At 35.1% G+C, this 13,705-nt stretch overlaps 1 protein-coding gene across 3 annotated transcripts in view; it reads left to right on the top strand.

Moving 5' to 3' along the window:
- Window positions 1-13,705, top strand: part of MYH9 (myosin heavy chain 9) — a 72,221-nt gene that overhangs the window by 34,222 nt on the left and 24,294 nt on the right. For all 3 annotated transcript variants that reach the window (XM_081958737.1, XM_081958736.1, XM_081958738.1), the window contains exons 6-15: window positions 3,639-3,731; window positions 4,386-4,449; window positions 5,278-5,376; window positions 5,883-6,026; window positions 7,915-8,010; window positions 9,010-9,128; window positions 10,165-10,317; window positions 11,235-11,408; window positions 11,760-11,933; window positions 12,436-12,550. In XM_081958737.1, the coding sequence (XP_081814863.1) occupies window positions 3,639-3,731; window positions 4,386-4,449; window positions 5,278-5,376; window positions 5,883-6,026; window positions 7,915-8,010; window positions 9,010-9,128; window positions 10,165-10,317; window positions 11,235-11,408; window positions 11,760-11,933; window positions 12,436-12,550 (1,231 nt within the window). The remainder of the gene's footprint in view (window positions 1-3,638; window positions 3,732-4,385; window positions 4,450-5,277; window positions 5,377-5,882; window positions 6,027-7,914; window positions 8,011-9,009; window positions 9,129-10,164; window positions 10,318-11,234; window positions 11,409-11,759; window positions 11,934-12,435; window positions 12,551-13,705) is intronic.

Here is a 13,705-nt window from a genome sequence, read left to right as displayed (position 1 = left end):
TATTAAGATTTCTGCTTGGAAGATCTTCTGAAATTATTGAAGGCAGAGAGATCTGTATATCCTTAGAGTATGGTCTAATGGACTAGGAAGTTGGACTAGAAGTATAGCAGCGTTCCCAAGTCTAAATTTTATTGGCATTAATATTTTGTTGTGCAAAACTAGATTCACTGCATAATTCAGGTTGCAATTAAAAGAAAAAGTACTGCACTTTCTGAATATATAAAATAGAATATAACTATCCTACGTATTTCACATCTCTCAGAAAAGTTTAGGAAGACATATTCACAAGTAAATGCAAACAAATATTGACTATTAAATATGAACAGTAAATAAAGTTGAATAGATTATGTTACAAATTGTGCTAAAAGTATTAATAACTGAATAGTTGAAAAGGTTATACTGATGCAGACACTAAACAGTTTCTAAGACATGAATAAGTACGAAAAATTGAAACTGACTCTAAAAATCGTTTCTGAATATTATATCAGTCCTGTGGTAGTCCTGAAGAAAAATCTGGGAAGATGATGGTCTTTTCTCCCTTCACTAAGAAGAGAAAATCAATCCCATAATAGCTTGGGATAGATCTCATTCTGTGGTACTAGGTTTTCATGAAAGAATTAATCTGATTTCTTTCTTTGCAAATCGGAAAATCTATCAGCAGGCTCTTATTCCTACGATTCCAGTGATATTTCTTAAAATAGTGCTACTGTATCCATAGTATACTGTCAACCCCTTCATTCATTGTTTATTATCTTGGGTAAGAAGTCCTGAAAGAAAAGGAACCAAAGCAGAGTAACTAAGAGGTGAATGAGAAGATATAGCACAAAAATAAGCAAGTCTCTAAACATGGAGAACAACTTGCACTTTTTCTCCCCCACCTCCACTCCAACTCCAAAAGCTCAACAAGACAGCACAATTAGTATGACTATGTAACACTTTGGATTTGAAAGCAAAAAGTACTTGGGGATGCATAGAGATACCATGAAACACGTTCTGCCTTGATTTTCCTGGAATTAAATTGCAGCTGTGAAGCAGAGTTGCATGGTCTCAAGAAAAGACATAGATACGGTACTTTAAGAATTTTCAAGCAGATGCTACAGGATACTCCCAAACATTTTTTTGTCTTGCTGCACAGTCCAATATTTAATATGTATAGGATGATATGGATTGTCTTTAAATTCCGATTTGCTGCTTACTCAAGGAAGTAGTAATGCCTTAAAAAGACCCTTCTTTCCTGTTTTCCTTTATGCTGTGGACTTCTCCTGGATTAATTCACATCTCTTGGCCATTATTTTCTTAAAGTGGAAAAGAACTACAAAATAAATAGCCACATGAAATACTCAATGCATCCAATGGAAACTCTTGTTTCTTTTAGCCAAATGGTGTATTCCTGTAACGGATCTGCTCTTTGCTGTAAACATAGATTTTAAGATGTTAAGAAGAATGGAAGTGTTAATGTTTCATTTTGTGATATCGCTCATCACCATAGCAACAGATTGCAATCAGAAGCAAGAGATGGAATTCAATTGCTGGATCAAAGAAGACAACGAATGGGGGAAGGACAACCTTTGGGGGTGTGAGTGGGAAAAGCAAAACAGAGGAAACCCAACATTGCTGACAAAATAAACATTTAGAGTTCATCTGAGACTTTATGACTTTGCTTTCTTCAGCCCACTTGATATTTTGCTCTTTGATAGATAGCAGCAATGTGTCTCTAAATTTTATCAATTCCCACGTCGGAAAAATATCCTGCATTCACTGTGGTTGCCACTGTTTTCTCACAATAATTTTTTTTAGGGTTCTATCATCTGAATTGCTTGAGTAGAGTGATTTTACTGCAGTAATGCAACAAGTATTAATGCAACAAGAACAGTAATGTTTCACCATTAATATTCTTGTTGCATTTTGAGAATGTTAGAGCGATAACATTAGACAAACATCAGTCTGACATTATAAATTGCCTTGGGTTTTGAAAGAAAGGAAGGTTTTGAATAAGTAAAAGTTTAAATTGTCATTGTTCCGTTTGCAAAATAAATAATCTGCAACCATCTACTACTTCAATTATTTGTGCGTTCACTTTCTTTTAGTGTATACCACCAGAGTTGCATGCCTGGGTGATTAATGTGTCAGTTATAAAATTCTACTTCAAGACCACGCTACAAAACTATTTTAAAACTCTTAAAATAATTGGAATTTAGGATTGAATTAAAATGAAACTTTTTGGCATTGTATAAAAAAGGATTCTTTAATTTCTGTGCACTTCTGGAATAGATAAAAATGAAGAAAAGAATTACAAACTTAAAAGAGAAATGTTTGTTTTGTAAAATTAATCATTCGCTACTCCTTGCTCAAATGGCCTTATCTTTGAAAATACCTCACTCACCCCTGAATATGGCTTTTTGTTCCTCATTGATTCCTATTCTTAGAGCTACCATATATGATCTTGAAATACCCAGATGTCCATAAGATAGCACCAAAGAGTTAAAAGTTATTCCTATTTCATTGCTGCTATTTAGAGCTGCCTGGATATGATATTCCTATTTTACCATATAGGAAAAAGGATTTCCTGGATATTCTGAATAACAGTACTGAAGCTTTGGCACTCCTGTTTTTTGACAGTAATTTGATTTTTATATTTTTGTTCTGACGAAACTATTTTGAGGTTTTTCAATAACCCGATATTGAATTGTGGTTAAGTTTATGAAAATGATTTTTTTTGTTCAGAACATTTATATGTTATATGCTAGCTTTATATCTGGCCCTTGGATAAACCATGGCCCCCTAAAACCATAGACACATAGGTCAAAAACAGACTTATTTTAAAGCCTGATTCTAAAGCATGAGTCTTCAGTTTGCTAGACCAGTAGATAAAGTAGAAATTTTTAAAATAGGTGCTACTACAAAATGGCTACCATTTGGTTGTCACCAAATTGGGTGCTGCCATAAGGAATCAAATTGTAAAATGTCCAGTTTATGAAAAAGCAAATTGATAAACAGTTACCACAAAAGCACATAATACAGAAATAGCTCACTTGTTCCAACCAATACATTTTTCTTATGCAGGATTCCTCAAAAGCATTAGTGGTACACAAGACCCCCTAATTCCAGTCACTTAAGTTCTTTTTCTCAATGTACAGTCTTTCCTTGATATACCCATATAATCTTTCAAGTTGTCTAGTAGCAGCTTTTGCTCCTGTTTTGGAGGTTAAAAAAAACATTGGTTGAACAATGATAGGATTCTGCTCACCAGGCACTCAAGCCTATAGGAGGACTTAGAGGCACACTATGGAAATGAAAGAATATTTAGGCATCTTGAAGGCTAATATCCAAAGCACAAACAAGGCAAAACCTCAATAAATCTTTAAACTTACAATTAACCTGTGTATAACCAATAAACCAAACCCCATTCAATAATATAATTTAATTTGACTTAAGTCTGTCTTGATCTTAATAAAATTTAATCTTGGTAAAATTATTGGTGATTATGAAGTATTAATCTTGGTAATAGGACAATAACTCTTCACGTTTATAGTTTCTGAAGATCAGTATAGGTTGAAGCCAAGAGATAATGACCTACTTGGCGAGTAGCTTTGGAGAGTAACCAATTGAGAGTGTTATATTTGATTTTCTTATTTTAGGGAGAGCTAGAGAGGCAGCTGCTTCAGGCCAACCCTATATTGGAGGCTTTTGGAAATGCCAAAACCGTTAAAAATGACAACTCTTCAAGATTTGTAAGTATTTTTTGCTTCATTGTATCATTGTTGAATAATGCCTGCTGTTAAGAAAAAGATTGATTGCCTCAAATATATAATATTTGAAATGTCTCTATCAATTGGGTGAGAATTAAACTTCCTTTTAAAACAAGATAGGCTTCATTTTTGAAACATTTTGAAGATATGCACTCGGATGAGATTGTAATATTAAGTAGCATCTAGAAGGTAACAATAAAAACACAGTTATTATTGTACATTCCTTCCTATTGTCACAAGGAGTATTTTAGGCTGTTAATGACAGCTGGTATAAAATGGTATAAAGCAGATACAATCTTTGTCCTTGGTATTTTGTACTTAACTCTAGGACGGGGGTGTCTAAACTTGGGAACTTGAAGACTTGTGGACTTCAACTCCCAGAATTCCCCAGCCAGCATAGCTGGCTGGGGAATTCTGGGAGTTGAAGTCCACAAATCTTAAAGTTCCCAAGTTTGGACACCCCTGCTCTAGGAACTATTTGCTGCCAATAAGGGATACTCTCTGATCAGGTTCCTTTGAGGCTATCCTGTGGAATGAGCTATTGATTTGTGGGAATTTAGAAGAATTATATGATCCTGTCTTGCATTGTTTCTGTAGCAATTGCATAATTCTTATGCTCTTTTTTTTTCCTTTAAGGGAAAGTTCATTAGAATCAACTTCGATGTCAATGGATACATTGTTGGAGCCAACATTGAGACTTGTATCCTTTATACCAGTAACACTGATCCAAACAATTCATAATGAAACTGTATAATGACTTACGAAAAAATGTAGCTGGACAGCATTTTGAGATTTTACTTGGAAGACTCAGATTGTCTTAATGCATGGGAATTTCTGCTTTGTGGAAAACCACAATCCCTTAATCCATCAATTAAAGTGGAAGTATTGGAAAAAAATTAATTTTAGCCCTGTACTTTCTGTAAATGAAAACATTTTTCTTTTGAATTTTAGATCTCCCCCCCCCACTTCCCCCCAGTTCACGATTGACAATTTGTGAAAAATATATTTAATTTAAGACTTTTGTTGGGTGAGATTACAAAGATTCATGCCTGGAGAAAATCCCCAAATATGACAGAGATATATTGAGACGTCTTTTAAATTAAAGCATTGGGGCATATCTAAAAAAACTCTGTCAAAGTTATACAGACATTGAAAAACCTTGTGAGTATTTTTTAAAAAACAATATGGTGATTGAAAATGAAGATAATTCTAACTCTTGTGTTTATGCCAAAGTGCTGTGATAACCACCAGGCTGGCACATCTGTCTCAGGGACTTTGGCTTACAGCCTTTCCTCAAAGTTTTTTATCTCATTTTCCCACCTTCCAGATTGTGGTATGCTGCTTTGCTGCTGGTTTATTCATTGTGTACTCCTTTGGTAGTCCATCCCAGTTTAGAAGCTCAGTTTTTGAACGTTGGAGTTTTTTTAAAGCAGCATGTCCATCAATATTTTACTTGAAAAGTGCTTAAGTTATGAGATTTTCTCTGTGTAACGTTTAGGATTTCTTCCATTCCTTAACATTCCTAAAGATCTGTTAGAGAAATCAAGAGCAATACGACAGGCTAAAGAAGAAAGGACATTCCATATTTTCTACTACTTGCTGACTGGGGCAGGAGAGCACCTGAAGAGTGAGTACTTGACTATAATCATTTTGCTCTTTGACCCAGGCATTTTGATTTATCGGAACCCTCATCCGATAAATGTCCTCATGCCTCATCTCTTTCATCTTGCTGAATTTCTGTTCCATAATTTCTCTGTTTACAGTATTTGCACCGTTTTGTAAATATTGGATATAGTTCCTTGTTATTAGGTCCAATTATTTTCTTTCATTTGATCGAGAAATAGGAAAAGAAAAAAGTAATATTATTCAGTCATGGCATAGTTGAAAATTTGCTCCTTACTAAAAAATTAATTAATATTGAAATCTCTTACCATAAAACAGCTTAATGAAACTAAATTTTGCTATAGAAAACCTAATACAAGCAATCTTACTTGTGAGTAGTTATTTGTAATGCCATTCGTGCCATGGGGGATTTAAGTCTAAAGACTTGTCTTTGAATGTCTACCCAATGTCTACCCAATGTCAAGATATAACCCAATAATGATAAATTTCATTACTTTTTTATTGTTTTAGATGACTTGCTTTTAGAGCCCTACAATAAGTACCGTTTCCTTTCCAACGGACATGTTACAATTCCGGGTCAGCAAGACAAAGACATGTTTCAGGAGACAATGGAAGCAATGAGGATAATGGGTATTCCAGATGATGAGCAGATGGGTAAGGAATTCCAGAAAAACAACTGTTGTGACAATTGTATACAGATAGTTCTCGAATTACGACCAGATTTGAGCTCAATTTTTTTGTTGCTAAGTGAGACAGCTAAGTGAATTTTGCCCCATTTTACAACCTTTCTTCCCACAGTTGTTAAGTGAATCACTGCAATTGTTTAGTTAGTAACATGGTTGTTAAGTGAATCTGGCTTTTCCATTGACTTTGCTTGTCATAAAGTTGTATAAGGTGATCCACTGCAACCATCATAAATATGAGCCAGTTGCCAAGCATCCAAATTTTGATCATGTGACCATGGGGATTTTCGTGTGAAAAATAAGTCACTTTTTCCCATGCCATTATATTCGCACAGTCACTAAACAAACTCTTGTAAGTTTGGACTTACAAGGACTGCCTAAATGTAGATCATGCAATGAACACTAGTCTTACAACAGTTGAAAAAACAAAATAGGAACAATTACAAGAAATCAAGTTTCAATAAAAGTGAACAATAGAAAACAATGAATACAGCCTTATATGGAGTCAACTAAAACATGTTATTTGTTTTCATTTAAACATGGAGTGAGGGGGGTTAGGTTTAATGTAGAAATAAAATAATTTACAATAATAAAACAAGATGCCCACTCAAAGAAAAAACACACAGTTCTCTACAATTGGTTACCACTCATTGGCAACAGCACTGCTTGTTTTTAGTGAGGTTCCTCTCATTTCCAAACTTTTCACCGGGTCTAATACCTTCAGTACTCCCTGTGACTCATCTGTGTAGATAAAAATCACCATCTTTTTTGAAGCTCTGCTTGTTATTATGTGGTTCCTTCATCAAGCATCTTGAGTCTTGAATCTAATCTTTAAGTCATAAGAATTAACCATGAAACCAACACAAGATTACTAATAAAAAGTGGCACAATATACATTTAGGCAGTCTTATTATTATTTTCATGAGGGAGAAAATTGAAAGCTGTATGTGGGTAGGCTGGTTACTGCAAACTTTCTATTATGTTTGCTTGAAAGCATAGCTAAAACTCCAGGTTTGTTGTCACTCTAACAGCTGTTCATTATTTGCTGAACACTAATAAAAATTTGAGATATTCTCATGTGTGATTGAGAAGACAGGGTGTATGTTTCTATTTCTGCCATGTTTCAACCCTTAAGTTGCATTATGAACTGCATTAGTCAAACAGACAAACTTGCAACATATGGAAGCCATTTAGGCTAAAAGTTCTATCCATCAAAATAGTGTTTGTTTAAAAAGGGAAATAGAACTAATATGTTAGCTAATCACTGGGACATTCCATGAACAAAATGTTCCCAATAAAGTCTTGTTATTTCTATCTTAGAATATGTTTTGTAGAGAGATTATTTGAAACTGCTCACTACTACCTCATGTGGGGAGCTATATAACTGCAATTCTATATTGGACACATAAATTTTGCATAATAAATGCACAGGAAAATTCACTTCCTGTTCTCTTGTGGTAGCTCAGGTGCTTCTTTTATTGACTCCTATGTTTCTTTGTCTAGAAAGTGTGTTTTTTATTGAAAGAAAAATGTTTTTGCTTGTTGCTAAACTTCTACAGAATAGAAGTGTGAATAGAGCTGGAAAAATCGCAATGATTGTAAAAGAATGAGATTTTGTAAAGGGTGGATCTAAGAGGTGGGTGGATTGCAAAAACAATCTGCTGAGAATTGAGGCTGCTCAGTTGCCACAAAATGCCAGCTGGTATGATAAGATAAAACAGAATGGGAAGCGGAATGGAATTACCATGAACAGGTCACATGGGTATAACTATATCAAGAGAATGAAACATTTTTAGATTAAAAAATCTAACCAAACACTTCTTAAGAAATTTGAATTGCTGCTTTGTTTCCCACCCCAGGACTGCTAAGGGTTATTTCCGGTGTTCTTCAGCTTGGGAATATTATTTTCAAGAAAGAACGTAACACAGATCAGGCTTCCATGCCGGATAATACAGGTAAATACATTTTCCTAGGTATGGATTAGGGAGTGATGCTTTCTTTTCTCTGTATAGTTCATATTGTAAAATTGAGCACATTTAAAAGCAATGAGGAATGGTCCTGAGTGTATCTTTTAAGTGGTTTTTATGGTTGTCTCAGTAAATGAGATCAGCTGGTATTTTCCTCCAACTATTGAAATCAGTGAACAGGTTAAGGTTGAATTCTCCATGTCAGACTGCATGAATGCTTCTAATGAATAGAAGATAATATTCTGTAAGCATTTTACAGAAATAAAATTAGAGGTGGTTTTCCAATGGAGAAGTTCTCAGCAAAAATCCTCAAAAATCAGTTCTCTATTTAAACAACACATTCATTAAAAAATATTTGGAAGAAATGCTTTGGACCTTTCATGAGTACAGCACCTTTCACATATTTATTGGAATAGCTCCATTTTTTCCCCTCAAGCTTCTATGTATGCTGAAAACAAAGGTGTCCATGCTTTAAAAGTCACCTTAATTTTAATGAGTGGATCCTTTATAGCAGCAGAATGTTTTTCAAAAGTTTGTTTTGTGTTATAAGAGCTGCTATATTTGAGAGCCAAGAATAATTAATCTTGCTTGCAGGTTTATACCAAAACCAGTTTAAATGGTTTAAGTTTAAATGTCATAGTTGGACTCTACCATCAGATGTAAAACTCATGTCTTGGGGGACTTGAATATGTACTATATTAAGACCATGGTTTCTGCTATTTGAGCATAATCTTTTTGATTAGAAATTCTTCTTCTTCATTGGAGTAGCTCAATCAGAAATGAGTCTTGATATATACAGTCCTCAGAGGATGTATAGGGATCATTTGTTCCCTTTTATAGATGAATCCTTTCCGTTCCCTTCTAGTCTCTCAGATGGGCTGGCTGTCGTTATGGATTAGGAGAGTTTGCTGCAAGTATTCATCTTTTCTGAATAGAATATAAGAAGTTAAAATATTAAGCATCTCCTTTTGCCTTCCTCTCTTTTAGCTGCTCAGAAAGTTTCTCACCTTCTGGGAATCAATGTTACAGACTTCACCAGAGGCATTCTCACCCCTCGCATCAAAGTGGGCCGAGATTATGTCCAAAAGGCTCAGACTAAAGAGCAAGTATGTATTATACAATATGTGATGTCAGCTTTCTCAGCTGGCATTAATCAGGTAGCAATGAGCTTTCAAGCTGAATGTCCGTGGTCTATTTTTTTGTATCCTGACATTTTATCCGCATCTCCCAGAAGCAGATTGAATTGCTTTGTAATATTATTCTCAGCAACTCATAGGCAACTGCGCAAGGACTGACTGGCTCTTGCATTTGAACTTGGCAAGTTGATCTCTGATCGATCCAAATTTTATGTATTATGCAGATGCAACATATTTAAAACCAGTTTTATTGTAGAAATAAGCCACTTAGATGTAGAATAGTAAATAGAAAGAATGAGCCTCACTGGCCATCTTAATTAATTAGTCTGTGACTGCAACATTAAAGATAATGCTGTTAAATATACTGTATTTTTCGGAGTATAAGATGCACCTTTTTCCCTCAAAAAAGAGGCTGAAAATCTGGGTGCGTCTTATACACTGAATACAGCATTTTTTGCCCCCCGAAACCCCACTCACTTCACCAAAATGGCCATGCATAGCTTTTAGGAGACTTTCAAAGAGCTCCCGGGGGCTGGGAGGGCAGAAATGAGCAAAAAACAGGCCGCTTTTTGCTCAATTTTGCCCTCCCCCCCGCCCCCAGGAGCACTCTATCCGCCTCCTAAAGGCTATCCATGCCTTTTTTTTGAAAAAAAAAATGGGCCCGTTTTCGGGAGGTTTGCCGAGTGTAAAAACCTTTTTTTTAATTTGCCTCTTCAAAACCTTAGTGCATCTTATACTCCAGTGTGTCTTATACTCCGAAAAATATGGTAAGTTGTCTTTCATCCTAACCTAGAGATCTAGAACTCGCAGTCTCCTAGTTTCTAGGCCAGTACCTTAACCAGTCCACTACACCAAACAGGCCCTGGATGTTGCATGTAGAGAAGGACTGGAAGGAATTGAAATAACTCATACATTCAGATCTGAAACATAGATTGATTATTGGAGGGTGAGGGTTGGTTTTTCTTTTCTATCTGGAATGTACAATAGACATCTTACCTTTTTTCAGGCTGATTTTGCTATTGAAGCTCTGGCCAAAGCTACATATGAACGCATGTTCCGCTGGCTGGTGTTGCGCATCAACAAGGCATTGGATAAGACAAAGAGGCAGGGAGCTTCTTTCATAGGAATTCTTGACATTGCCGGATTTGAAATCTTTGAAGTAAGTGAAAGGGAACAGCTGTTTAATTAATCCATCTGACATAATCTAAAAATCTCCATGAAGTAGGCATATTTTATACATTTTGCTTCTTTAAGCAACAGAGAATTTAATAGAAATAGGTTCTGATATAACTTAATGCCCAATTTATATTCAGTTACTAATTTAAAAATGTATCAACTATGCTTGAATTAAGTTAATAATATATGCCTAAATAAGTGAGGACTTGGTGGATGCTTTAAGTTGAAACATAAAAGAATCATAAATTACATACTGTTCCCTGAATAACTCATTTGAATTACCTGTGCATTTTTATGGTCTCTGACAGTAAGAGGATGTTTCATTACCTATGTTGCCTCCAACCCTTCCTGAAATGCTAAAGAGGTCCAGCATTAATTTTAAGCACAATGATGTGATGCTTCTATGATACATATTTTCTTTAATCTTGGAGAGAAGGGACAAGATAATTACAGAACAAATGGAAAGTCAGAAGGAATGATTCTTCTGAAGAAACTGGATGAATTTGCTTTAAAATTGATTTTCTGGGGGATTGTATTTTAATAGACAGATTTAATATACTAAAGAGAAATGTGTTAAATATTTGCTTAAAAAATTTCATTTTGTAGCACAAATGTTGCATTTGGGGATAGATTTGTTGCTATGAAATAATGTGTCAATAAAAATGACAATCTTGATTGTGGGGAATAAAAAAAACATATATATTACTTCAGATTGAATGGTGGTAGACGGTAAGATATGCTTTTCCAAGAACTAGAGAAAAGTACGAGTAAGCATGTAAAATGATCTCTTTGTATAAAGAAAGCAAAAGAACAGAATGAAAGTTGGCAATCATTTGCTGAATGTGGTAATAGGCAACAGTTACTAATTTAAATATGCTTTTTCTTTTCTATCTGGAATAGCTGAACTCATTTGAACAGATGTGCATTAATTACACCAATGAAAAGTTGCAGCAGCTCTTCAACCACACCATGTTCATTCTCGAACAAGAAGAATACCAACGGGAGGGCATTGAGTGGAACTTCATTGACTTTGGCCTGGACTTGCAACCTTGCATTGATCTTATAGAAAAACCAGTGAGTGAGGCATCTTGTTATGATTATTAGCAGAGGATAATAGCCAGATCACTAAGGAGAGCCAGTATGTGTATGTTAAATAGTGTAATCATTTTGTAGGGATGGAGAAAACATGCTAAGGTTGTAGAGTTCAAGTCTTCTAATTGTAAAACAACTTAGGTTGGAAAACATGAAAAATTAAGGCAAGATTTGGCGAAAGAGGTGTTGAAAAACAGGTTTGACCTATACAGGAAGCCACTCTTGAGTACAAATGAAATGAGTACAAATGAAAATAGTATTTGTGCCTTTTATCCTGAAGTGTTAAATCTTGGCAGAAATGTTTATTAACAGTTGTTTTTTTAAAAAAATTAGGCTGGTCCTCCCGGCATTTTGGCCCTGTTGGATGAAGAGTGCTGGTTTCCAAAGGCTACAGACAAAAGCTTTGTGGAGAAGGTGGTGCAAGAGCAAGGCACTCATCCTAAATTCCAGAAACCAAAACAGCTGAAAGATAAAGCTGACTTCTCCATTATACACTATGCTGGCAGAGTAAGTACTCTTAGTGTAAAGAGAGACTAAAATGCTTCTAAATCTGCAGCTGCAGTAAGTGGATTGATATTTTTGAGGAGGGGGGGGGAGTTCTTCAATAGTGGAAGAGAGTGCATAATCACTTATCCCACAAGGTAATAGGAAGCATATTGACCACAATTTTTTGCGGTAGTGCACTAATATAAAATCCTGCCATGAAACAAATCATGAGACCTCCTTATTTTGTCAGGGTAATGGCTAAAACAATGTGTGAGCCTGCATTTTGGAAGAGCAGAAGGCTGGGTGAACCATAACTTTTATGGATTCTGTGCCTTTGAATATTAATTATTGTTAACTTGATGTTTTCAGCATTTTTAAGGGGTTTTAGGTCATTCACATAGAGTTCATTGCTTGTGCTAGCGTCTAATCTCAAAAAAGAGAGATTCATAACCGTGCCTCTTTAGACATTACTGAAGCAATTTGATAGTGTGTAGTTAATACCGGCAACAAATGTCTTGTCTAGGTTGATTATAAAGCTGATGAGTGGCTGATGAAGAACATGGACCCTCTCAATGATAATGTTGCTACTCTCCTACACCAGTCCTCTGATAAGTTTGTATCTGACCTATGGAAAGATGGTATGTAATCATATTGCTTTTCTTGTTTTATTTAAGAGTGTTGTCCTTTGGAAGCATGAGTTTCAGCAGCCGCCTCTTAAAATTGACAGTTGCCATTTTCATTTCTCTTAAAAATGCTTGACAATATGGTATTTCTCCTGTTACTGAAATACTTTTGACCCTGTTCCAGTTCATCAAGCAGCAGAATAACCTTCAAGCATATGTTCCTCAGAACATCCCATCCAAATTTGGGACCAAAAGTCTATTTTTGCCTATTCCAGTGTTCTTAGATATCTTGCTCTTCAGAATATTTCTTGCTTTAAATCTTACTATTACTGTCTCTTTTCTTGGGTTTTTCTTTGACGTCTCTGTTCCAGAGATACAGAACGCTCAGAGAGCCTATTTCTATCAACATTTTCCTATTCTTCATCTAGAACCAGGTGACTGAGCAATGCAGCTATTGTGTTGTGTGTGATTCCTTCTAGAACCATGCAAGAAATGCTTCCATTAAATCTTCCTATTTTTTCCTGTTTCTGCTTGTCTGTCTCATTCAATTCCTCTGCTTTTTTTGCTAGTAGCTTCCTCTTGAACATTGAAAAAACTGATTTTTAAGCAAGTTGTGATCTTTCAGCTACAACAAAGACATATATAGATAATATCTTAAATCTCTCGCCAATGGAAGTTGTTTCTGATTTGAAATAATTAAATACTGATTATGACGCCCCTGACGCCATTAAGATTGGCAACCAATCTTAATGTACTCCAACCTGATCATTGTGTGCATAAAGAACCCATTAAATACATTAATTGCTATTAAGAACTACTGTAACTGGTCAAAATAACATAGCTGATCATCTCTGGTAAAAATTGTTTTTGAAAAATTAAATATTTTCTGTCTCCAAATAGTTACTTGGACATCAATTCTTTCAATAGAGCATTTTGGCCAAGTCTCAATGATAGTACAAGTATCATTATTTTACATCAGTTTTGAAACCTTTCTTCCTCTTCAGTCAATTGAATAGTTACTTTTAAGAGAAAAAAAGCAATATTTTAATTTTATAACCAAGCCATATGAATCATGCTTCTTGTCATTTCCTCATTTCACTATTGGCAACTTAAAGGCTTCCTTTGGGTATTATTACTGATTTTAATAAGTTTTCTCATATGACTGAGAAT

This window comes from Natrix helvetica, assembly GCF_964273705.1.
Source record: "Natrix helvetica genome assembly, chromosome: 6".
NCBI classification, from domain to species: Eukaryota; Metazoa; Chordata; class Lepidosauria; order Squamata; family Natricidae; genus Natrix; species Natrix helvetica.
This window is presented reverse-complemented; position numbering and strand designations above follow the sequence as displayed.